The following is a 27,257-nucleotide window of genomic DNA, read 5'->3' as shown; positions in this document are numbered from 1 at the left end:
TACAACGGCGGATCATCTGAGCATTGGCACCATTGTTTTTTGCGTCTCGGGCACCTTATGCTGGTTCACCGGATGCGTTAAGTGCCTATCATCGTAGCTCTCAGTTCACCACGAACCACAGTGACGCGCACCTTCGCTCATTGTGCTTGTTCGTTACTATATGTTGTCGCTTAATATGATCAACGAGTACAATTACGTCTTAAAAGTTTAATTTGAGATCCCGAAAGGGAATGGTCTCCGGTTGGAAAGAAGAACGCGCAGGAAAAACGTGATTGGGTTTTGGCGGCACCTCTAAAAACTCACCTAAAGTTGCAGAAGAAAAGAATAAATTATTCTTCGGTCACGGAAAAGTGCTAAACAGAGCGGAAAACCAAGTATATGGCTTCGTGCTAACGTAACGGCATGCCATTTTAGTACAAAGGTGAGAGGCAGCGAGATTCACGAAAGCAGCAGCACCTGGGCGCGAAGCAATCTCCAGTACCAGTGACGCCTGCTACGCGGTTTGTTTCAGGAATGCCGCCGCCTTGCCTTTGTTTTCCAGGAAGCCCCATTGTGCTCTGCCACAGATGTTCCGGCCACGCACAGATACTGCAAGTACGTGCGTGGTTTCCCACTCTTCATTTATTTCTCTCAATTATAAGATTCGTGCGCGCTTTGCAGTAGTAGAAAATGAAAGTGGAAAACGCATCCCAGTTGTCACAACTTGGTCGTCGAGGTGTTCTCGCAACGGTTCTTGTAAACAAGATGGCGCAGGTGATGCTTTCAACATATGGGTCCTCGAGGAAGGATGGTTGGCGTGCTTGCTTCTGTTCTACGGCCAACCTCGTCGGTAGACGTCATTCTAGCACGCCCACACTTTTACTTGCCGTGACAAGCTTAGATCGACAGAAAGCTCAGCTATTTGGTAAGGATTCATTATGCAAAAAACAGGTGAAGCGTGCAGACAAGTCGACAACATGGCGTTCGTGTTGTCCACTTCTCTACTCTCGTTTCCTGTCTGCACGCCTGAGCTCTTTTTTTTTGCGTAATAAATCCTTACCGACTAGCTCAGCTTTCTGTCGTTCTAAGCTTCATTTCTAGTATTCTGAGCTATTTTCTATGTTCCCCTACTTATCTGCGCAATCCTGCGGCGTTCTTGTTGTCCAAGTTACTACTCTTGTGTCCTGCCTGCACGCCTCACCTCTTTTTTGCATAATGGATTTCCATGACAAATGGCACATGACATGACGTGCTTGTGCGATAACATGGAACATTTTGGAGCTTGTATGCATTACATTGCCACTGTTTAAACCTTCAACGCGTCACACTTATAGCCTAATCGTATGGAAACCCAGGTTGTTTTTTGCGTATTGCACATCTGTTTTGTTTCTTTAGTGACTCGAAGGTTATGTACGGTTCTTTAGTGCGGACACTGAAATTGTATTCTACTAAAAGATCTGTACATTGGACACTATAGTGTTCAAATTACCCACTCCATGCTCGCTTTTTCAGCAATATAGTAGGTAGTAAAAGCCAAGAAGGGACAACAACGCATGCAAATCCTCTCATGTTGCCCCGATAGTGAAGAGCCCGAGCGCGGCACAACGGCTAGTCTCAAAAGTAGTTCTTCATTGTAGCGAACCTGCGCCCACAAGAACACGCTGTAATCGAGCAGAACAAGTGTGACCACAGCATGCGTCGATAGTCGAAAAGCTGATGAGTTAGCCAAGCATGTTTGCCATATATAGATGGCTCGACGAAGATTGCAGCGTAATTACTGGTGCTCGCGTGCCTTCAAGAATGTTCAACAGTATTCTCGATTCGCATCTAGCATAATTATACAAGGTTCCGCTAAAACACAAACAAGAGATAGAATCGGCGTTAACGATCAAGAATTGTCTTGCACTTGCAGGCGCGTCTTGCGCTGAGCAATAACATTTGACATTTCCTAGCGCGTGAGCAACGATCAGCTGGGAAGGGTAATTGCACATTTGAATGTCTTAGAACAAAATGTTGGATATGACGTCAAGACCTTTATGAATGTTGGGGATAAAATTAAGAAAGAGTAGGGCGCCATGAAAAATGTTTCATATTGTCGTGATTTATTTGTAGTTTGTCGAATTCTAATGCCAAAAAATGTCGAAACGACCGTTTGTATAATTTTAAGTTTGTGTGAAACCGTCTACCGCACTTTTCTTTCGCTTTATGTTCCTATCTTTTTCACTTTTCTTTTTTGGAACGTTGACTTCTACATTACAATTTGCTTGATTTATCAGTCTGGTTCGTACCTTTGCTTATATCTTTTGTATAGAACCCGATTCATGGTCTTCCACAGCCAGTTTTTGCCATCTATGAAGGAAATGATTACCATAAAAATCAAACTGAAAACGCCCCTCGTCGCAACGCAGCCCCTAAAAAAACATAAATAAACATCAAGGATAGTTATAGAAAGCCCTTTGGAAATACAGAGCAGCTCCCTCCTCGATCGAGATGGCCACCAGCAGCATTGTGGGGTGTTCATCATGCGGATGTTCCGAGATTTCCAGGGCAGCGCACTCGGCAGCCAAGAACGGTGATGAGTGCAAAAGCAGAATACCAGTCCTGTACATCACCTGCGCGACTGAATTACTCAAACATGCAAGGAGAACTTCATGAGAGCGATGAATAAATGCGACGCTGTCGGCCGCCCTTTGAAGGTGGACACTGATGTTGTGGCGACGACGTCTGCAGTCACAGCGCACGTATTCGTTTCACCACTACGCGCACAGGAAAGGAGACAGGGGTGGGGATTCCGCCGGCTGCGCAGAAGATAATTACGGATGCGGTGGAGTTCAGTTGCCACCGCAAAGCCGGGCTGCTCACTTCGCTGCTTGAGTACATTTGACTCCCGGTCTGCCTCCCAGGAATTGTACGGACAATGCCAGACCTGCACGGAAAAGTGGCCGTGATAACGGGTACGTTTTTCCCCTTTGTGCGCTCTTTGCGGCGTGTTCGTTATCGACCATCCAAGTCTCTAAAATTCCGGTTCTTGGATCTTACGCGTAATAAAAACCCCTTTATGATTATGAGGCATGCCATTGTTGGGAACTCAGGATTTATTTTGACCACCTGGTGTTCTTGTGCATAAGTCAGAAGTCCTACATTCCGCCACTATCGGAGTCCGGCCGTTAGAACTGGGTTTAAAACACGTCCTGAAGCTTAGCATCTTAGCCTTAGTTAGGCACTAAGGTACCGTCGCAGCGCCGCGGGCACAAAAGTTTTGATTTTTACTAATAATTGAGAGGCTAAAATTTGACCTGTGGTCCCAGCACCATACGAAGAGGGAAGCATGACTTTGTTAAATGCACCCCGTATTATGCACAATGTTTCGTTTGAGAAAGTTGCCGACGGCTAGAAATACGCATATAAAATATATTCTGAACGCTTTCATCGCACTTTCGTGGGGACTGTTCTTGAACGAAAAAAAAGTGAAAATTGTCGACAACATTAGGTCCACCTTAAGGCATCGTCACACGGTGCTAAATAACGTGCGCATGATATTAAGAAGTATGCAGGGACAACATGGCCATAATTAGTACATGACCGGGGTAGTTGGATAAGTATGGGAGAGGCCTTTGCCCTGCAGTGGGCGTAAGCAGGCTGATGATAATGATGATTATGATAGTGATGACGATGATGAAATAACGTGCGCATGGAATAGGCAATCCGTTTGTGAGAATCTGCAGGCTAGATGGCCATTTTCCTAGAATAGGTGCGGCGCTTTTCAAAGGTGAATGGTCTATAAGGATTTCAACTATATAAATTCACGTGGAGCAAAGGACGGATATTCTCGGGATAGTTATAATTCGGCGAAGATGAGCTCGCACTGGCGTAAATTCTTAAAAGCAACAAACAGGTGCGACGTATAGAGAAGAAGTTAGTTTGACCATTTTTTAGCAGCTTTATTATCGATTCCCTATTAAACGAAGCAGCGCCTTTCACGCACGACCTTGCAGTCAATTTCAGGTGTCATTAACCGTTCAACGTGGCATTCAGTCCCCTATGACCGGTATGAAAGAAGTAAGCGATCAGGGAGATGATCAGGTATTTAACGCCCTTTCTCAAATTCACCTCAACAAAACGCTCCGGCCACGTAGATGCGCAATAGGTGTAATAGATGCAATAGATGCAAAATGCTCGCACCCGCGATCTTTCATGCAGTGTCTTTGAGAGGTGTCTGCATATTGAAAGGCTTAGCGATCGCCACTGAACGGCTCATCAGGCAAGCAAAAATGCAAGTGTTCTCCTTTGCGCTATGAACGGCTAACGGCTAACTTCCATGTGCTCTGACGAATCAACCGAACAGTGCGCAACTGGTTGGTGAATCTCTATACATCCGTCCGTACTACAGTGCGTACACAGTTGCAACCAGCATTAAATAAATCACCGAAGACTCTGCCATGCGTGGCTAAATAGAAGCACGGTGGGTCACTAATAACGCTATTCCTTTCGAGTTGCGTTCTCGCTTCAAGCGTGCCAACTGGTGTTGCGCAGGGACTGCATCCGCGCTGTGAAAGCACGCATAGATGATATGACTGGCGCCATTTGCATATTGCAACCTCGTTTGTTGCTCTCCTTCCTTCCATTTGCAGCAGCACGCGTGACCTGTTGGCATGCTGTGACATAAAATAAATCTATATTTACCCGCGATTGCACGCCTACAGCATTGGTGACCTTGTTGCTCACGTTCTTGGGAGTAATGTGTCCATTTTTGCAATCTCCGGCTCCTTGCGGTTTGTTCCGGTATTCCGCCATCATTTCCGCCGGATCACACGAATAATTCTGGTGTGATCCCAGCTCACAATCTCTACAGATATCGTCTGAGTCATGTATATAAACTGGAAATCCATCGAAATATCAGCAACCTGCGTACTCTAGCCCAACTTCAGAGAAAATCTACAAATTACGTTACAAGACATTTTGAGGATTGGTTAGTACCAACACCACGTTCTAACTATGGGAAACAATGCCTTAAATACACAATACCAACACTGTTAAATTACTATAATTCCGTCCGATTTGATCTTTTCACGTCATCATCCAAGGAACTGAAACTTATGTATACGGTTTCGATGTAATATCTGGTAGCGTTATGTATCTGTGTTGTTGCATTCTTTTGTTAACATGAAAGTGTGAGTGAGTAACATGTTATTGCACCTATGTACACAGCTACATATATGTATGTACATGTATGTGCGCATATGTTATGCTGCCTCCCTGCAGAAACAGGGATTGTGGACACGTCAAGCTGTTGAAGGACAGCTTTTTATCTACAGTCCCTCCATCTGTAAATGTACAGGATGGCAAATAAACAATTTCATTTCATTTCATTTTCATTTCATTTCATTTAAATCTTGATTTTCGCCTCTGCTACATACAGGAGCTCCAGCGACCCTCCACGCTCGTGTCTATTCACCTATAGCACGCCGTCTCAATACTAGACAGGCAGCAGAGAGGAACAAAGTATTATTTAAATTTCAGCCTAAATCAGGGAAAGCGACAGCGCATGTATGATACCTTTGTTCTTGAGTTGATGCAGCGTTACTCCTGGAGAAGACGGCGATGTTTGGCCACGCGAACGCGCCTCCTGTGATCTCCGGCTTATTACACCAATATCTGCGAAATTACTCGCCATTTCGACCTGACACCGACGCCAATCAGCGCCACAATTGAAGATCTTTCTTTCGAGGCCACCCTCACGCGAGTACACCAAATCTTACGGATTTGGTGTACTCATGGATTTGGTTCATTACGGTTGTCACGGACTCTTAGAAATCGAACAGCCGCGGGCGCACAACAAGCGCTGAACAAACGCGAAAGACGAAGCTAGGCATGCAGCTGCGCTATATAACGAGCAGTTACGCTTTAGCATGCCGTAGGCAAGACCATGAACGACGCTTTGTTGGGCCGTCGACGACGGGTTTTCGAGGGCTCCGTGGTGCGACGAAAACAAGTTTTTCTGCAAGCTTCCAGCCTGCGTCTATTTCTTTATTTGCTGATTTTTAAGCCTTTAAAAATTTATTGGTTAGTTTTCTTTCGTTTCTTTTTTTCTTTTCGTGTCACGTGTGTATGTATATATTTGGTTTCGCAGGATAGTTGGAGCGTCCCTTCGCACGACCTGTTTCAGCACGTGCAGCTGTGGGGGACGTTAAGTCTTTAGAATCTTTATAAACTAGTTTGGAAGTCAAAGCACTATTAGCTATTAGTGGTTGTAGTGTCTGTGCATTCGTATCCGGAATATTGATTTGTTAGGACAGTGAGAGCGGGCCGTGTGTTTGAACGCGTGTCTTAAGTCTGTGCGGCATTTATTGCTTATAAAACATTGCTGATAATTACTTTGTAGCATTTTAAGCATTTACATTCCGTCGTATCGGCTTTTCTAGAAGGCACGTGCTCTGAAAGCTTGGGTGTTTGTATTAGAAAAAGCCAAGGGTAACATTTGGCAAGAAAGATGGTGAAGCATGCAGTGTGCGGGTGACCTTCAAGGTTGAAAAAAGCAAATATGAGAAAGGGGATTCAATCAAATAATGTCGATGCTAGGCTGAAGAAAATAGAAACTTTCCAGGATGAGCTTGTCAAACAGGTCGAAGTCCTCAAATATTTGGTAAATATCGAGCATGATGCACAGAACGCCATGAAAGAAGTTCTTCTAGGCAGCTGAGGAAAAGCTCTACAGAGCCGCCATCGCGACCCAGAATGGTCTTGACAATGGAAGGCAGTCTGCCCCCACGGGAGACGAGATAGCGTGTCAACAAAGCACTTGGAATGCGCCCAACGTGGGGAGAGGGTAGCGGGAAAGAGTTGAACCTCTCCGCTCAGGAGCACATCCTAGCGAATGCGGTGCCGGAAGTGCCTGTACGTGACTGTACCGTACAAAGACCCGTAGTGGCTGCTGCAGAGGCGATATGCAAAATGAGGCGAGAGAAAGGTTTCGAGGTTGTAGAAGCAAACAGGGAAATGAGGTGCCGTGGTTTCTAACGAGACGGGATCCATTTCAATCACAGGCTTCGACGAGAAGTGGGCTGGTGACTAGCTGATAGCGAGGTTAGTTTTTTTTTTAGGGGGGGGAGGGATCTACGAGCGAGCAGGAGGCTAGTGTAGGTAGTAATGAAGAAGGTCCCCTAAGAGAACCTAGGAACAGCATGTCCATCAGCAGGGGTAGAATGTAGGAAAACAACAAAGACAGATCGCAATGTAATAGACTTCAGCGTTAAAAACAGCTGTTGTGGTATTCAATGAGGACAGTAAACAGACAGTGTCAATTCAAGATCAGAAACACCTGGCCTGAAAAAAAAAATATAAACGCCCGGGTATATGAATAAACGAAGGCAATAGATATATGGAAACACAGGAAAAAGGAATATCAGTCAATGGAAGAGAAATGCGGCCATAATGAAACGCAGAGTGCTACGGGAATACAATAGGTACGTGCCTCATAATCAGAAAGTGGTTTTGGCAAGTAAAACCCCATAATGTTTTTACAATAGGTACGAGGTAGTCCAGGGTATGTGGAAAAGTGTACTGGTTCCGGGAGTTACATTTGTAAATGAGGCTGTTCGCTTGAAATCAAGGGTACAATTGGGACTCAATGGCAACCAAAGGTCAGTGGGACACCTCGCACTGGGCGCTCACGGAAAGACTAAAAATGAAGCTGCGCAGGGTCATATGGGCTGGACTAGTTTTGAAGTGAGAGAAGCTCACAGTAAACTCGAATATGGAGAGCGACTGGGGAATATAGAAGAAACTAAATGGGCTGGGATAGTTTTCAGGTATTTGCGCAGGAAAAACTTTGATTCTCGGGGGAGAAAAAGAACTAGGGAGCTTACAAGCAAGTATGCGACCTGTATGATGAGCAATATGCCAACAAAGTACGCCTTAACAAAAAGTGCGCAGAAAAGACGTAGACGAGAAAGAGACAAACGAAAAAGACAGGCGCTACTACGCTGAAAGGCCTGAGAACTGCCACCCTCTCAAGGGTGCATGAGAAAACGAAAGTAACACACACGTGGCAACAGTGCAGCTGCATATTATACAACTTATTTGCACAGATCCACGAAGGTAAGAAACTTCTGCATTTGACAAATCTATCGAGGGTCGACTGATGCATTTGTCAGCCTGCAATAACATCTAAAAGTCTTCCATTATTTCCCTCGTTTTTTGCGCTCTATGTCTGTACAAAGTCTGTTTTATCAAAAAAACGGGTTTACACAATCTGAAGCGACAATGAACCGCGAAATAAGAACCAGTGTCGTTCTTTACATTGATCGCATGTTCTCGAAGTCTGATATTTAAACATCGATTTGTTTGCCCTACGTAAGCCTTTCCAGAAGAGCACGGTATTTTCGAAACAACTTCAATTTTGCAATCCACGTAATTCTTATGATTGACAGAGCATCCAGCAGGTTTGTCCCTCGCCACTCAATTCATTTTTGTTTTTGGGAGCGGCTGGACCAACGTGAGGTAGCTTGTGACCTACACTAAAGACAACATCAATCTTGTACCTCCTTGCCATGTTTCGCTACTCATTCTGTTTCTTTGGAAATAAACGGCTAGTTGCTAGTAGGGCCCATGTTTGTCGTTTCTCTCTTATCTAAATCTTTTCCGCACACCTTTCTTTAAGATGGAACGGCACCAACTCGCCCAGCTATCAGTTTTGATGAACAAAGAAGGTCAAGCGGACAGTCAGACACGCAGAGATAATCTCGGGGGTGGTCATGAGTTGGTCTTTCGTGTGTGTATACACCAAGGGTAATCCACGGATGAAGGGCAAGCGGAACGCAGAGATAATGAACCATACAGCAGTTGGGGGATAAGATAAAGATGAGTTTGTGCGAGGAAATCTGTGAAAAATTCTAATGTTACGAAATGCCATTTTGTACGCAAATTCAGCCGTTTCCGGGGTTAAAAGCTAACGAATGGTGGGTAGGCCTATAAAACGACAAATCAGGCAGTGCAGGATGTCGTGGGTTCCCTCTTTTGAAGTCTGAGAAGCGCATAGCCATATTTGTCTTGAAGACAGACACAGAAAGATGAATCAAAATGAATGAGCGACTCAAGTGCACGAATAGCTGTGCTTCATAACGTTTTACAGATAATCGAAGAAGAGGTCCTGAATGTCGGCACCACAATGCAGAGTAAGCACTGGCATATATAGACAATGAAGAGTGTTTAAAACGCTGTTGAGAGAAACAGACAGCAATGTGGATGAAACGGACGGAAATGAGTAAGCATGGGAATTTACAAGAATTCCGAGAAAGAGATTGGAAAGACAAGTTCCTACGGTAACACAAACTCCCTTGCCTTTTGGCGACGGAGATAATGCCTAAGGACAAAACAAACAGGATCAAACATGCGCAACAAGATTAGGCATTTGTCTGATGCAGCAAAACCCTTCGGACAAGTCAGGCATTATAGCTGAATGCGAAGCGAGACCCGCAGGAGGCATTCATCTTCCAGAAGGCTTTTACACCCACCGTTCATTTATACACACAGTATTTGCGTTTACACCAATAGTGGAAGATTTAAGTTCTGAAATAAGACACTTTTGTGATGCTAACTCTATATGCGATTAGTACGTGTCTCGCATAATATACATAAAATGTCATCTTTTCTCGCTGGCCACAGCTCCACATTCCCAAACTAAACGTATGAATTCATTGCCGTAGGATGAATTCATGTCAACGGTACGCGTGCATGTACGATGAATTTCTGCCTCCTGTCAACGGTACGCGTGCAGCCTGCGCGTGAAGGCTCAGAAGGGCTCCTCTGGAGCGCAGTGCGTTTTCCTAAAATAGTGACGCTTCCCTTCTTGAACGCGGTATACGCGCAAGCGTGAGGACTCCGCGAACACGCATAGCGAGCACCGCGCCATTAAAGCAGAATTTGAAAGGGCGCGAACGCAACCGCTGCACTGGCCTCGAAGGGGCGACGCCTGGTTTGCCACATGGAAAGCCCGTAGTGCAAGTCGTACAAGGAACAGGCACCGGTAAACTACACAGACAGCACAGTGGCGTCGAAGCTCAAACAGAAAGGGCACAATCGCGGCGATTCTCTTCTCCACCTCCAGGCCCCTTCCTCCTCGGTTGTCGCTTTCCTCGCGTCCCCAAACGTAATCTTGTCCATTTCACAAATTGGCCAGATAAAAATATGACACCGCTCCGTTTTTATTTTCATTATCTGGCACATTTAAGAAGCACAATGACACGAAAAGAGTCCATGCGAGCGTATTCACATTTCGGTGGATTTGACTTCGGCTCCTTTCGAAATGGTACATCATCTTTCTTGAACGCAACGCTTTTGCCTTTTCTCTACACGTGTGTTGCTTCCCGGTCTGTTTATTTCGCTATTATTTTTGTACATGAAGCTGCTTTTGTAGCCCGTATACACACCAATGAAAAATAAAAGCGTCACTTGAATTTGTGTTTGGTCCGAAACAAGTTTCTGGCGCGCAGTATAGCTGCTCGCGCGCTCTTTCGATGCGTTGCGAGCACAGCTAGGATTTGGAAGCATTCCATGCCTATTTCATTGCTTTTGCCGTTTCGCTCCAGGTCAAAGCGGCGCTTCGGCTGCGTTATCAAGGGGCTTTTTTATCAATGTGATCAGTGGGCCTTGAGAGGTGGATAATAAGTATGACGCAGAAATCAGAGGAAGGAATAGGCGCGAAGCCGCGAAACCTGCTGTTGGTCCTCCTTCCGTATCATTATAGAGGTGATGAAATGTTGCTTCGGGTTTGCGACAGGCAAAGCAGTTAAATTCAATCAGCGTACTTGAGGGTGTTGCATTATGATGCGGGTGAAAGCGCAGTCATGCGGTATCTTAAATGTCTTGTGGGCTTGATTACCAGTCGGAAAAAATTGTACACAATTAAAAGGTCAGTGAAAACACCAAAGTTAGGTGTCGCTTGAGGGTCCCTACGATTTCCTCATTGACACTTTGATAATTACGACAATACTTAACGAGTAACATCATTAATAATGATGGCCTGAATAAATATCAGTAACGAAAAAATTACTGGCGACTACACTGTACTGGACAGAACATGCACAAGGTTTTTTTTTTTTGAGTAACGCAATCGCTCTTTTTTTTAAGTCTCGGTGCATGATAGTTGGAACACCCTGTATAGTTAAGTCAAACACCGAAATGGGGCCAAGCCAGATTCGCTCGAAATCGGAATCAACAGCAGTCATGCGCAGCAGCACTTGCACTCGGACTCTAAGAAGAAAAGAAAGAGAGAGATGCCGCAGTTTCTCCGGAAAGGCGAAGCTGTTTTAGTGATTGCGAAGCATACAACGATTTAACGAATTAAGATTACATCACCGAGAGACGCCAGATTCTTGATGGCACGGGAGGACTCACGATGTGCAATTCAACTGTCTCCTACTATGAGGACTTCTGTATGCTCATATAAGGCTGAAACATTAGTGAAGAATTCTTCGACCTCACCTGAATGCGCTCTCCGGAAAAATTAAAGCTTTGCGTTTATGATTTGTACTATATTCCCGTGTATGGCCGCCTTATCACGTTCTTTGTAACTGTGAGAATGGATGATTTTCTGCGTTTTTTTTTTGCTCATGAAAGCTAAACAACAAGGTTCTATCTGCGTTGTGATAGGAGAGTAGTGCCTCCACATTATGGAAAAAGATACGTAAGCATTTGCGGTCTTACGCAAAGCATAAGTTTTTCCAAAAATTTCGAGTACGACAGGCAGCATGCACCTTTGGCGCAAATTTATATGGAGCTGAGAAAGCGAAGAATTACACAGCCCGGATATCTTTTACGAAATATTGTACATCTCATTAAAAGGAGAGGAGCAAATAAGGTAAGCAGTCAAATACTATGATTGAGTGTTAACTTTCGACAGGCGCCGGTACTCAACGTTGACTGCGTTTCCTTCGTTCACCTTGCTTATTTAATCTCCATTCGATCCTATTCTGGGCTTCTTATTTAAAAATAAAACAAAAACTGTCATGACTGTTTGCCGGCGTTGTCACGGACACTTAGGTATCTCACGGCGGTGGCAGCCTACCACACGTGGAAGAAAAAGTGAAAGAAGCTGTTAGCCATGCAGCTACGCTGTCCAATGAGTGGTTGCGCTTTACCATGCCGTAGGTAAGAGGGTGAATGACCCATTGTTGGGGCGCCCACAGAAGACGCTAGCAATTTCAATATTCATTCTATCAATTAAACCACAAAATACACCGAGAGCAAAGCAGTAGAAAAACCTTGCCCTATACACAATAAGAGGAAGTACTTAGACAAGTCATCGACCAATATGTCGTTGTCATACCGCCACACCACAACCACCTTCCTCACGTTTGGGTAACGAGACATCGTAGTCGTCGCACCTTCGTCGTCACTCCAGCACGGACCTACCGTGTTCGTCATCATGCCGTTGCGGTTGACACAGCGTGTCATTTTGTCCTGGCAATTTAAGTGTACTTGTTACGGCTGGGTTGTAATTTGATCACCATTCACTGCGTCGTCCTTACACGATCATCTTCATGATATCTCGCTCGTTTCAACGTTTCAACGTTTTGTTTCAAGGAATGACAACGTTTCAACGGTGTCATTCCTTGCTCACCACGCGTATGATGTGCACGATGGAGCGCAACATGTTTCTGTAGAGCTATAGGTGGTTTCCAGTCTGACTGTACACCCGGGTCGTGTCATGTGTACTTACAAGTGGCAGCCAAGGAGCGATACCGTTCTTCACAAATACAAATGAACGCTGACAAATGACAACCTATTAAGGGCAGCAAAACGCAACTGTGTAATATAAGCATGTAAATATACCCATTTTCCAGTTGCAATGTGTACGTGCAAAAAAGAAAGCGCTCTACACCCTCTTTGCAAGCGTGATACCCAAACCAGAGGAAACCCAGCGCTTAAAATAGGCTTGTTAGTATTCCTCTCGACTACTTGTGGCATTTGTTAGAGCGAGACGCATCTTGGAAGACCGTATTATTTCTTTTTGAATCTAGAAGTAGCTATTCGCGTGCAGGGAAACCTACATTTCGTTGGAAGCTAACAATATCTGAACAGTTTAATATTATTGCTCATCTTTCATACGTCACTCCGTTGTTAATATTAACCAAGGGTCCCCTTGCATTATTTGACTTTTAAACCCTCGTCTGTGCAAACTGATTCATGGTATTTAAAGAAAAATAAGCTGAAACTGAAATTGGTGCTGGCGGCTGGGGAAAGCTGACTCATGCAATTGAGCTTCAAAAGTCTGGTAATAATAGATATTTATTACCAGCTGAGCGACTATCAGCGAGACGACGCATTCAGGCTGCCTCTTTGGTGCAATCTTATCAATATGCGGCCGGCTGCACGGGGTCGGTGCCAACAAGTTTTCAAGGGTCCAATGTTTAAGTATTTTATGTTGTCGACACGACAACCAGTAAGGTGGCGAAAGCTCGTGGGCACGTCGGTCGATCCGTCGCCTCCAAACACTACGATGGAACAGCTACAGTATCGCGGGGCGAATGTTACACTAACACGAGTGCAATCAATCAACGTGCTGATAATATACTTCTCTAGATGGCGTAGCTTCTGTGCATACGCGCACTGTGCTTTTGAAGTGTTTTCCACTAGAGTTCTTGTGCGCTTGTGCTTGTCTGCTACTGGCGGGTATGTTTTTTTGCTATTATTTGTTTGATTGTTGCTGGAATAGCCAATCTGAGCTTTTGGGGTAGCCGTCTCTACAGTAGCCTATCTTCATGTTTGTACGTTTGAACTGCGTCAAAGTATTGCACCAAAGAATATTCGCTCCGCTTACACATGCTCTTCGTCGTCGCTGCATAGATAACGTGCATTAAAAGAGATAATGCCGCCGTTTTTGCATTTCCGTTGTAATACTTGTTCATCCTCTTACTGAAAAGGTAAAACGCACCAAACGAAAGCGACCACCTTTGTCATATACATGCATAAACATTGCCGATTATCTCAGGCACCTTTCTTCGAAGCTTTTTCCAAAATAGAACAGATATTTGCGATGTCAAGGTGCTGTGTTATTCACGACAGGGGAGCGGTTTCTCGCGAAGAGGTCACCCCAAGCTTTTATTTCACAATGGCGCCGGCTCATTGCCCCGAACGCAATACTGGAATCGGTGCGAGGCAACCCTAGCCAGCACAGCTGCGCGTGCACGCCAGCGAAGTCACCGTAGTCGCAGTGCGTTATTGCACTGAATTTCTCAGCTATTCCTATGCGGTGCCGTTGCAGTTAAACCAGCATCTCCTCCAGCTGGCCCGCCAACTCTTTCCTGCGGCTGCATTGCCTTCCAAGGGATTGTCAGTGAGCACGGGTGTCTCCAGTGCCATAATGCCGTAAAAAAAAAGAAAAAGGAAGAAAAAAGAACTGGTTTTAAGCTGAAGCTCGCTTGATTCAGGTGCTGGGTTTCGCAAAAAGGTGGCTTTTCAAACGAGAACTCTCTTTTTGCCCAAACCTCCGTCTACAACGGCGGATCACCTGAGCATTGGCACCATTGTTTTTTGCGTCTCAGGCACCTTTTGCTGATTCACCGGATGCGTTAAGTGCCTATCATCGTAGCTCTCAGTTCACCACGAGCCACAGTAACACGCACCTTCGCTCACTGTGCTTGTTCGTTACTATATGTTGTCGCTTAATATGATCAACGAGTGCATTTACGCCATAAAAGTTTAATTTGAGATTCCGAAAGGGAATGGTCTCCGGTTGGAGAGAAGAACGCGCAAGAAAAACGTGATTGGGCTTTTACGGCACCAAGAAAAACCTCACCTAAAGTTGCAGAAGAAAGCAATAAATTATTCTTCGGTCACGGAAAAGTGCTAAACAGAGCGGAACATCAAGGATATGGCTTCGTGCTAACGTCTAACAAACGGCATGCCATTTTAGTATAAATGTGAGAGGCAGCGAGATAGACGAAAGCAGCAGCACCTGGGCACGAAGCATTCGCCAGTACCAGTGACGCCTGCTACGCGGTTTGTTTCAGGAATGCCCCCGCCTTGCCTTTGTTTTCCAGGAAGCCCCATTGTGCTCCGGCCCAGATTATTCGGCCACGCACAGATACTGCATGTACGTTTAATCATCGGTAATGGTTTTAAACTCTTCGTTTATTTCTCTCAGTTATCAGGTACGTGCGCGGTCCACAGTAGTAGAAAATGAAACTTCAAAACGCACCCCAGGTGTCACAACTTGCTCGTCCAGGTGTTCTCGCAACGGTCTTTGTAAACAAGATCACGCAGGTGAAGCTGCCAACGTATGGGTGCTCGAGAAAGGAACAGCGTCAGAGGCCATGTTCGCACTGCAGAACGGTCGGCGTGCTTGCTTCTCTTCTACGGCCAACCTCGTGGGTTGACGTCATTCTAGCACGCCCACAAGTTTACTTGCCATGACAAATGGCACATGACATCACGTGCTTGGGCGATAGCATGGAACCTTTTGGAGGTTGTATGCAGCACATTGCCATCGTTTAAAGTGTCAACGCGTGACACTTGTAGCCTAATCGTAAGGAATACCCATGTTGTTCTTAGCGTATTTCACATCAGTTTCGCTCCTTTAGTGACTCGAAGGTTATGTACGGTCCTTTAGAAGGGACACTGCAATTGCATTCTACTAAAAAATTTGTACATTGAATTATCACGCTGTAGTGTTCAACTTACCCACTCCATGCTTGTTTTCTCGGCAATATAGAAGGTAGTGAAAGACAACAAGCGATGACAAGGAATGCAAACACTCTTATGTTGTCCCGACAGCGAACAAACCGAACGTGGCAGAATGGCTAGTCTCAAGCCTAGTTTTTCCCTGTGTGAACCTGCGCCCACAAGAACAAGCTGTACTCGAGAAGAACAACAGCAACGACCGCATGCGTCGATCGTCGAAAATCTGATGAGCTGGCCAAGCATGTCGGTCATTTAAACAAGATTCGTAGAAGATTGCAGCGTAATTACTGCTGCTCGTGTGCCTTCAAACATGTTCAATACTATTCACGATGCGCATGTAATATAATTATACAAGGCTCCACTAAAACACAGACAAGGGAGAATCTGCGACAACGATCGAGAATGTTCTTACACTTGCAGGCGCGTCTTGCGCTCAGCAACATTTGACATTTCCTAGCGAGTGAGCTACGATCAGCTGGAAAGGGTAACTGCACGTTTGAATGTCTTAGAATAAAATGTTAGATACCACGTCAAGACCTTTATGAATGTTGAGAAGAAAATTAAGAAAGAGTTGGGCACCATGAAAACTGTTTCCTATTGATGTGACTCATTTCCAGTTTATCGAATTCTAATTCCAAAAATTTCGAAAGGACTGTTTGTATAATTTTAAGTCCGTGAGGGACCGTTTTGCACTTTTACTTTGCTTTAAATGTTCCTTTTTCTCACTTTTCTTCTTTTTTTCGAACGTTGACCTCTGCGTTACAATTTGCTTGATTTATCAGTTGGTTTCGTACCTTTGTTTATATATTTAGTATAGTACCCGATTCATGGTCTTCCCCAGTAAGCTTTTGCCAGCTATGAAGGAAATGATTACCATAAAAATCAAACTGAGAACGCCCCTCGTCGCAACGCGGCCCCCAAAAAAACATAAATAAACGTCAAGGATAGTTATAGAAAGGCCTTTGTAAATACAGAGCAGCTCCCTTCTCGATCGAGATGGCCACCAGCTTCGTGTGGTGTTCATCACGCGGATGTTCCGATAGTGCGAGGGCAGCGCGCTCTGCAGCCAAGAACGGGGATGAGGGCAGAAGCAGAATACCAGTCCTGTACATCACTTGCGCGACTGAATCACTCAAACATGCAATGAGAACTTCATGAGGGCGATGAATGAATACGACGCTGTCGGCTGCCCTTTGAAGGTGGAGACTGATGTTGTGGCGACGACACCTACAGTCGCGGTGCAAAGATTTCTTTCACCGCTACGCGCACAGGAAAGGAGGAAAGGCGGGAGATTCCGCCGTCTGCGCAGCAGATAATTACGGATGCGGTGGAGTTCAGTTGCCGCTGCAAAGCCGTGCCGCTCACTTCGCTGCTTGAGTGCATTTGACTGCCGGTGTGCCTCTCAGGAATTGTACGCACAATGCCAGACCTGCACGGAAAAGTGGCCTTGATAACGGGTATGTTTTTCCACTTTCTGCAATCTGTGCGGCCTGTTCATTAGGGACCATCTAGTGTCTAAAATTTAGATTCTTGGATCTTACGCGTAATAAAAGCCCCATTGTGATTATGAAGCATGCCGTAGTTGAGAAGTCCTGATCGATTTTTACCACCTGATGTTCTTGTGCATAAGTCAGCATTCCTGCTTTCCGCCACCATCGGAATCCATCCGTTACAACTGGGTTTAAAACATGGCCCCGAGCTTAGCAGCCTGAAGCCTTAGTTAGGCACTGAGGTACCATCGCTGCCTCGCGGGCACGACAGTTTTCATTTTTACTAATAATTCAGGCGCTAAAAGGCAGGCTGGGGTCCCTGGACCATACGAAGAGAGCGGCATGGCTTTGTTAAATGCGCTCCCTTATTATTAAAAATAGTCTATTTGACAAAGTTACCGACGGCTAGAAACGCGTAAATAAAATATATCCCGAATGGTTTCATTGCACTTTGCTGTGGACAGTTCTTGAACGGAAGAAAAAGTGAAAATTCTCGAAAACTTTAAGTCCGCCTTAGACGCATCATTACATGGTGCTTAATAACGTTCGCATGGAATAGGACATCCGTTTGTGAGAATCTACAGGCTAGATTGCCATTTTTCTAGAATTGGCGCGGCGCTCTTCAAATTTGAACGGTTTATAAGAATTTCAACTATCTCGAGAAATTCGAGTGGAGAACAGGACGGCTGTTTTCAGGATAGTTCTAAATTCGGCGAAGATGAGCTCGCATTGGCGTAAATTTTTAAAAGCAACAAATAGGTGCGACAAATACAGAAGAAGCTAGTTTGACGATTTTGGCAGCTTTAATATCGATTCACTATTAAACGTAGCAGCGCCTTTAACTTACTACTTTCTAGTCAACTTCAGGTGTCATTAACCGCTGAACGTGGCATTCTGTCATCTATGACCGGTATGAAAGAATTAAGCGATCAGGAAGATGATCAGGTATTTAACGCCCTTTCTCAAGTTCACCTCAACAACATGCTCTGGCCACGTAGATACACAATAGGTGACATTCCAAATGCATAGTGCTCCGACAAAAATGCTCGCGTCCGCGATCTTTCATTCAGGGTCTTTCAGGGGTGTCTACATACTGAGAGGCTTAGCGATGGTCATCGTACGGCTCTTTAGGCAAGCAAAAATGCAAATGTCTTCCTTTCCACAATGAACTGCTAACTTCACTGTCCTCTCGCGAATCAACTAAGCCGTGCGCAACTACTTTGTGAACCCTTATACATCCGTCCGTAGAACAGTCTGCAACACATTAGCTCCAGAGCTAAGTGTCGTGAAACATTGCTCACCCGCTGTCGATCTTCCACATCACAATTCTAATAGAAACCTACATTGGGATACAATGCACGAGGACTGCTGCGTCTTCAAAGAAATACTGATATTTCCAGCCACCAATAAATTAATCACCGAAGAGCCCCACATGCGTGCGAAAGCAAAGCACCATGGGTGACTGCTAATGTTATTCCGCTCGAGTTGCGTTCTCGCTTCAAGCGTGCTAGCTGGTGTTGCGCAACGACTGACTCCGCGCTGTGAAAGTGCGCATAGATTATGTGACTGAGACTATTTGCAAATTGCGACCTGGGACGCTATAACGTAAAGCTACCCCAAACTTTTCTATTCCATTTCTGCAATCAGCACGCCGCGATTGGTCAAAAACATTTTTGGACTACCTCCACTTCACATGTCTGTCACGTGACGTCACGAAAACCGCGATAGCTCCCCATCTGATATGACGTGTACACACTGATTATGCATGATTTGGTCGAAGAAAATGAAAAGTTATTTCTGATTCGACGCCTTTTCGCCTATCGCTCCCCGGCTAATTGGTCAAAAGTTTTCGGTCTGCACCCACTTCACCTGCCTGTCACGCGACGTCACAAAACCGCAAGAACTCTCCGTGTCAGAGTGACGTATACGCATTAAATATGTATTAATATGTCGAACAATACTGTATTTTTCTTCTGAATAGCCGCAGGCTGCCCCGTTCCGAAAGGAATGAAAGATGGCTGCCACCCATCGCTCATCGCTGGCTACTCGCACCTGCCGGAGAGCATGGAATTATTTTCGTATAATAAAACTTCTTGCGTGTCTGTGTAATGTTTGAGAGCACCTTCGGAACGTCTACGACCTCATTCTGCCAACTCTTCATTGCTGAGGATCCGCTTTAGCGTCATTCCTAAGCTTCCGTTGGATGCCACCTTGATTTCCGACCAGCCACCGCAAGCTAAGTAAGGGAAAGCGGACCAATCGCAGACGCCGGTACCAACTTCATGGGGTTATCGACTTTCAGCTCTGTGGCTCTGCCCTATTGAATCCCTCTCCTCTTGAGCGTACTCCTCGCCTCTTGTCAGCGAAATAGATAAGACAAGCCGCTCAGTGTAGCCAATGTTAGTTTTTCAAGCAAACAAAAGCGACCTCCTATGAACGAGAAGAGCGTTTGATTGCTCTGTTTAGACAAACCTGCGGGTAACCGCCTGATGCTTGCGTCGGCAGTTACGCAAATTTGACGTCAGGGGATTGGAATAAAAGCATATTGGAATAGTTTTACGTTATAGGGCCCCTGGTTTGGTGCGCTCCTTTCTTCCATTTGCAGCACATGTGACCTGTTTGCATGCTGTGACGCAAAATCAACGTATAATTGCCTGCGCTGGTACGCCTACTGCATTGGTGACTCGCCTGCTCTCGTTCTTGGGGGTAGTTTGTCCATTTTCGATAACTCCGGCTCCTTGCTAGATTTTTCTTATGTTTTCTCGCATCACTTAAATCTTGATATAATGTTCTGCTCCATACAGGAACTCGAGCGACCCTGCAATCCCATGTGTAGTCGTCGTATAGCGCGTCGTCTTATTACTAGACAGGCAATTGAGAAGAACCAAACATGAAAATTCCAACCTAAATCACGGAAACTGACAGCGCATGTATGATGCCTTTGTTCTTGTGTTGATCCTGTGTTACTCCTGGAGAAGATGACGAGGTTTGCCCACGCCAACGTGTCTCAGATGAGCTCCTGCTTATTGCATCAATACATGCGAAATTACTTGTCATTTCAACCTGACACTGACGCCAATGAGCGCCGCAATTGAAAACCTATCATTGCAGACCACCCTGATGAAAGTACACCAAATCTTACGGATTTGGTGTACGGATTTGGCTTTTGGTTTATTATGGTTGTTACGGACTCATAAAATTCGAACAGCGTCGGGTGAAAGACGCAGCTAGGCATGCCGCTACGCTATCCAACTAGCAGTTACGCTTTACCATGCCATAGATAAGATGATGAATGACGTTTTGTTGGACCTTGGATGACTGGTTTTCCAGGGCTCCATGGCGGTGACAAAAACAAGTTTTTTCCTCACGCTTCCAACCTGCTTTTATTTTTGATTTGCTGATTTTTAGCCTTTAACTAGTAATTGGTTTGCTTCCTTCTTTTTCGCGTGTGTGATTGTGTATCATGTATATTTTTTTTGCAGGGCAGTCAGAGCGTCCGTTCGCACGACGTGTTTCCGCACGTGAAACCGTGTGGGACGTTAAATCCTTATAACCTTCATATATCAGTTCGGAAGTCACAACAGTATTAGCTATTAGCGGTTGTAGGGTGTGTGCATTCGTATCCGGAATATTGCTTTGGTAGCACAGTGAGAATGGAGGAGGAGGAGGAGGAGGAGCAACATTTATTAAAAAGAAAGGACAAGCAGGTGTCTTTCTGCTTGTGCGGGAGGCGCCCTTAGTCCAGGGCTCCTGCGGCTCTTGCTGTCTCCCGGGCCCGCCGCACCAGTTGCTGCTGGTTACGAGGGTCCGAACTAGTCAGCACGGCCTCCCACTGGGGCCTGGTGTTTAAACACGTGTGAACACTTGCCATCCCTTAAGTTTGTGTGGCATTTATGGCTTCTAAAACATTGCTGACAATACCCACCATGGTTGCATAGTGGCTATGTTGTTGGCCTGCTAAGCACGAGGTCGCGGGATGGAATCCCGTCCACGGCGGCCGAATTTGGATGGTTCTTCAACATTTCGATGGAAGCGAAGTGCGAAAACACTATTGCCACCTGGTGTTTTGGGCCAGCGCTGCGTGCCCAGCAAAAACGGTGTTTGAAGACGACGAAGTCAAGGATCTTGCGCCGGCTGGTGAACCGTCCTCCTTGTGTCTGACATTTTCGTGTCTGGCTGCTGATCCTGCTGCTCATTCTTGCCTTAGCGCGTGACAAACAGGTGGAGGTGCTGGGTAATCTAATCTATGCACCAAACCCCTCCGGGCAGCAGGAGCTCCAGCCCCGTACCGGTGGTTACGCCTGTACACCGCGCCAGCAGAAGTATCCGTGGACAAGCCCCTGAGTTTGGACTCCTCCCAGAGAAAATGGCAGCTCCGACCACCCCAACCGGTATGGAAGGCACAACGCCGATTCATTGTATGCTACTCAATCCGCGAACGCCGAATCCCTTCCACGGCGCCATACATGAGGACGTTGAAGATTGGCTGTTGCGCTATAAACGTGTTGCCGCGTTCAACAAGTGGGATGACGCAGACAAGCTGAAAAATGTCTATTTCAGCCTTAACGATGGCGCACGTGTATGGTACGAGAACCGTGCAGATGCCTTAACTTCATGGGCAGAATTCAAAAGGCGGATTCTTGAGACATATGCGAGCCCTGATCGCCGAGAGCGAGCTGAGCGTGATCTGCAGTCCCGTATCCAAATGCCGAACGAGAGTGTCGCAATGTACGTCGAGGACATGACGCGTCTCTTTCGACAAGCCGACCCCAGCATGTCGGAAGAAAAGAAGGTGCGGTACCTGATGCGCGGAGTGAAAGAGCAGCTGTTCGGCGGTCTCGTGCGCAGTCCTCCCAAGACTGTGTCAGAATTTCTTTCCGAGGCCATCACCATGGAGCAGACTCTTCGCCAGCGGACACCATCATACGACCGTCAAGTGAACACTGCCTCACCTACGGACTTCTTCGGAGCTCTCGGGGGTCACGTCGATTTCTTTCGAGAGCTCATTCGTTCCGTGATCCGCGAAGAACTCCAGAAACTGTCGGTACCTTCACAGCCGACGCTCAGCTCCTTGTCCAGCGTTCTCCGTGACGAAGTTCAGCATGCGCTTAAAGAACCACCCTTCAATACAGAAGCTCGACCGCTAAGACATGACAGCCCACATATGTCATATTCGCAAGCTTTGAGGCAACCTGCCCCACCTCCCTCCCCGCTTCGCGGCACGCGCCCGGCCATGCTCGAGCCCGTCCAAGCTGCCTCGTATTACCCGGACCACCGACAGGCCCCGAGGAAATCAGACGTGTGGCGGGCACCTGATCGCCGTCCCCTTTGCTTTCACTGTGGCGAAGCTGGGCATGTCTACCGACAGTGCTCCTATCGAGAGCTCGGACTACGCGGATTCTCAGCGAACTCGCCGCGACCTAGGTTCGGCCAGCGTCCTCCTGAAATCGAAGAATACGTTGCCCAGCAGCGCGGATCTCCATCAGCTCGACACCAGTCACGCTCCCCTTCGCCGCGGCGGTTTTCTCCGACTCGCCGTACGTATGCAAGCGTGGTGCAGGGTCGGTCGCCCAGCCCACGACGGGAAAACTAACCACAGCGACCTTTGGGGGCGAGGCCGCTCAGTCTGGACGTGCTCAAGGACCCCCACTGACGCGTACGTGGACCGACGATACATCGACGACGACAGTACCTGCTGACGACAGAAAAAGAATTTCCTTGGACATTCCTGTACTGCTTGACGGTCGTGAATTGAGTGCTTTAGTGGACACTGGAGCGGATTATTCTATAATCAGCGAAAAACTGGCCACCCTTCTGAAGAAAGTGACCACGCCTTGGAATCAAACCCCAGTTCGTACAGCTGGCGGGCACATCGTCACACCACTCGGCATGTGCACGGCACGAATACAGATTCGCGGCTCTACGTTTGTTGCCAGTTTGAGCGTTCTCCCTCAGTGTTCTCGAGACCTAATCATTGGCATGGACTTTCTCAGGGAGCACGGCGCTATAATCAACATTCGACAACGCCTCGTCACTTTCTCGACAAAAAGCGCCACAGCGACGACCAACACCATCCACCCTCGAGCATCTCTTCGTGTCATCGATGACGCTTTCACGTTACCACCGCGTGCAAGTGTCGTGGTTCAAGTGGCATGTGACAAGCTCACACACGGTGAACCAGTCGTAGAAAGCAATCGGCCTCTCCTGCTTTCTCATGGTGTTTGCGTAGCAAGAAGCCTTGTCGATCTCCACGATGGCCACTGTGAGGTTCTTGTCACCAACTTCAGCTACGAACACCGGCACCTTTTCCCCGGTACTGTCATCGCCTACGCCGACCCGATCGCCGATGTCACTGAGTGTTTTGTTTCCGAGGCAACCGGCACTGCTGACGCACCTCTACGCAACGTCGACATTAGTCCAATGCTTCCTGAAGAGAACAGACAACCCCTGCGCGAGCTGTTGCTTGAGTTCCACTCTTGCTTTGCACGGTGGTCGAAGGTACGTCAAACATCGATTACGAAACACCGTATCATCACCTATGACGACGTGCCCCCCATACGGCAACAGCCTTATCGTGTTTCCCCGACGGAACGACATGCTATTCAAACGCAGGTGAAAGAAATGCTTCAAGACGGCGTAATCCAGCCTTCATGCAGTCCCTGGTCATCGCCAGTCGTTCTTGTTAAAAAGAAAGATGGCACGCTTCGATTTTGTGTAGACTACCGGAAGCTAAACAACGTCACAAAGAAAGACGTGTACCCGTTGCCTCGTGTCGACGATTCTCTGGACAGGCTGAGGCACGCGAAGTATTTCTCCTCTATCGATCTGAAAAGCGGCTACTGGCAAATTGAAGTAGATGAGCATGACCACGAGAAAACTGCTTTCGTAACTCCGGACGGCCTTTACGAATTTCGAGTACTCCCTTTCGGGCTCTGTTCCGCTCCAGCCACATTTCAGTGAATGATGGATACCGTTCTCGCTGACCTCAAATGGAAAAGCTGCCTCGTCTATCTAGATGATGTCGTTGTCTTTTCGGAAACTTTTGACGAGCACCTTCGACGCCTTCGGAATGTACTCGAAGCCATTCGATCGGCTGACCTTACACTCAAGCCAGAGAAATGCCATTTCGGTTACAAGGAACTGAAGTTCCTTGGTCACGTCGTAAGCGCGGCAGGTGTTCGGCCTGATCCTGAGAAGACTGCTGCCGTAGCAGCTTTTCCCGCTCCAACCGATAAGAAAATTGTCAGACGATTTTTGGGCTTGTGTGCATATTATCGACGCTTCATTGAAAATTTTTCGAAGATTGCAGATCCGCTATTTCGCCTTACGCGTGACGACACGCCATTCCTCTGGACTGATGCACAACAGACCGCCTTTGCGGACCTACAACGTCGCTTGTCTTCTCCTCCCGTGCTCGGTCATTTTGATGAGGATGCCGACACAGAAGTACGCACTGACGCCAGCAATATCGGTCTCGGAGCTATCCTGGTGCAACGACAAGACGGCACTGAACGAGTCATAGCCTACGCGAGCCGCACTCTGTCACGCGCAGAGTCCAATTATTCCACCACAGAGAAGGAGTGCCTCGCGGTTATTTGGGCTACCACAAAGTATAGGCCGTATCTCTACGGGCGGCCATTTAAAGTTGTGACCGACTATCACGCTTTGTGCTGGTTGACCAACCTCCGAGACCCTTCTGGACGATTGGCACGTTGGAGTCTGCGACTCCAGGAATTCAACATCACCATCGTGTACAAGTCAGGCAGGAAACATGAAGATGCTGACACGTTATCACGGGCACCTATTAAATCTCCGAATCCTGACGAGGAAGACGACAGCGCCTTTCTGGGAGCCCTCAGTGGGCCGGATCTGCTCGCTAAACAGCGATCGGACGCTGAGTTAAGACCCGTCATCGATCACTTAGAAGGCGGCATCGCGTCCATTCCTCGCCCACTTTCGCGGCGGTTGTCGTCATTTTGCCTACGAGGGGGCATCTTATACAAAAGAAACAGGTGCCGGCGACAAACCACATCTGCTAGTAGTACCTCAAGCCCTCCGCGACGACATCCTATTAGCCTCCCACGACGAGCCGACATCTGGTCACTTGGGCTACTCAAAGACTCTGGACAGGGTACGGCAACTGTACTACTGGCCTAGACTGACTGCTAGCGTCAAACGCTACGTGAAAGGATGCCGTGAATGCCAGCGCCGCAAGTCACCACCCTGCAAGCCGGCAGGCCTTCTACAACCCATCGGCCCTCCGCGTACGCCGTTTGATCAAGTTGGAATGGACCTTCTTGGACCATTTCCCTTGTCTTCCTCCGGCAATAAGTGGATCATTGTCGCAACTGACTACTTGACGCGTTACGCTGAGACGAAGGCACTACCACGCGGGACAGCATCTGAAGTTGCCCAGTTTTTTATGCATCACATTGTGCTTCGGCACGGCGCACCGTCATTCATCATCACTGACCGAGGGACGGCATTTACGGCGAAGCTTCTGGATGACATATTCAAGCTGAGCTACACGAGTCATCGAAAGGCCACTGCATACCACCCTCAGACTAACGGCTTGACAGAAAGACTAAACAAAACACTGGCAGACTTGCTCGCTATGTACGTGGATGTGCAGCACAAGACGTGGGAGGAAATCCTACCGTACGTAACGTTTGCGTACAACACTGCCACGCAGGAAACTACACGCTTCCCGCCATTCTGCCTCGTTTATGGTCGAGATGTCCAAACTATGCTAGACGCCATGATGCCATATGAAGATACCGACCAGCTCGACCAGTTAGCTCCTGACGTCGACGAGTACATTCAGCGCGCCGAGGAAGCGCGTCAACTGGCCCGCGTGCACATAAGACAGCAGCAGTGTACCGATGCAATAAGGTACAATCTCCACCATAGACAAGTTACCTATGAGCCTGGTGACCAAGTTTGGGTTTGGACACCCATTAGACGGCGAGGCCTCAGCGAGAAACTCCTCAGCAAGTACTTCGGACCATACACAGTACTAAGGCGTGTAAGCGCCGTGAACTATGAAGTGATCCCAGATGGAGACCTGCCATCGTCCAAGCGCTGTTTACCACGCGCAGAGACTGTACATGTGATCCGCCTCAAGCCGTATTTTACACGGTGAAGTGTACTAGTGAAACAACCTTTTTTTTTCGCTGTCGTCGCGTCTTCCTCCAAAGAACTGTGAAGCGTTTTTTTTTTTTGTTCCCGACCACAGAACACATTTTTCCGTGTGCATTTCCGTATGTGTGCTAGCGCGTTCCCCCCCCCCCCCCCCCCGCACTTTTCTTGTCTTACCTAATTTGTGTAGTTTCCATGTGCGTTTTGTGTTTGAGCATCGAGTCGATGCTCCGTTGGGAGGGGGAATAATGCCACCTGGTGTTTTGAGCCAGCGCTGCGTGCCCAGCAAAAACGGTGATTGAAGACGACGAAGTCAAGGATCTTGCGCCGGCTGGTGAACCGTCCTCCTTTTGTCTGACATTTTGGTGTCTGGCTGCTGATCCTGCTGCTCATTCTTGCCTTAGCGCGTGACACTATGTACTTAGATTTAGGAGCTGATTGAACCTCAGGGGGTCCAAATTTTCGGAGTCCCCCACTCCGGTGTGCCTCATAATCATAAAGTGGTTTTGGCAAGTAAAACCCCATAATTATTATTTGCTGACAATTACTTTGTAGCATTATGACGATTTATATTCCTTGCGTATCGGCCTTTTCTAGAAGTCATGTGTTCTGAAAGCTTCGGTGTTTATATTAGAAAAACCGAAGTATAACACATGGCAAGAACGACGGTAAAGCTTGCAGTGCGCGGGGTTCCCTCAAGGTAGAGAAAAGGAAGGATGAGAAAGGAGAGTAAATCGAGTGATTTCGCTGATAGGCTGAAGAAATTAGAGACTTTCCAGGATGAGCTCGTCAAACAGGTCAAAGAGTTCAAAACTTAGCTAATTATTCGGAATGATGCACAGAAAGTAGTGAAAGAAAGAGTTCAGGCAGCCTATGAAAAGCTGAACAGGGTCGCAATTGCGAATTGGAAAGGTCATGACAATGGAACGCAGTCTCCCCACGTTACAGGAGAGAGCTAGCCAACAGAGC

At 47.0% G+C, this 27,257-nt stretch overlaps 1 protein-coding gene across 3 annotated transcripts in view; it reads left to right on the top strand.

Moving 5' to 3' along the window:
• Positions 1 to 506: 506 nt before the first annotated feature.
• The window catches only part of LOC135912784 (3-oxoacyl-[acyl-carrier-protein] reductase FabG-like), a 98,416-nt gene continuing 71,665 nt past the window's right edge, over positions 507 to 27,257 (top strand). Inside the window, exon 1 of one of the 3 annotated variants that reach the window (XM_065445333.2) lies at positions 507 to 594. In XM_065445333.2, the coding sequence (XP_065301405.1) occupies positions 567 to 594 (28 nt within the window). In that variant the 5' untranslated portion in view covers positions 507 to 566. Of the gene's footprint in view, positions 595 to 2,780; positions 2,934 to 16,985; positions 17,118 to 27,257 lie in introns of those variants that run through there. The other 2 variants (XM_065445331.2, XM_065445332.2) reach the window with 2 other exon arrangements.

The sequence above is a fragment of the Dermacentor albipictus genome, chromosome 2 (assembly GCF_038994185.2).
Source record: "Dermacentor albipictus isolate Rhodes 1998 colony chromosome 2, USDA_Dalb.pri_finalv2, whole genome shotgun sequence".
In the NCBI taxonomy this organism is placed as follows: domain Eukaryota; kingdom Metazoa; phylum Arthropoda; class Arachnida; order Ixodida; family Ixodidae; genus Dermacentor; species Dermacentor albipictus.
Note: the sequence above shows the minus strand (reverse complement) of the source record. Positions and strands in the feature narration are given on the sequence as shown.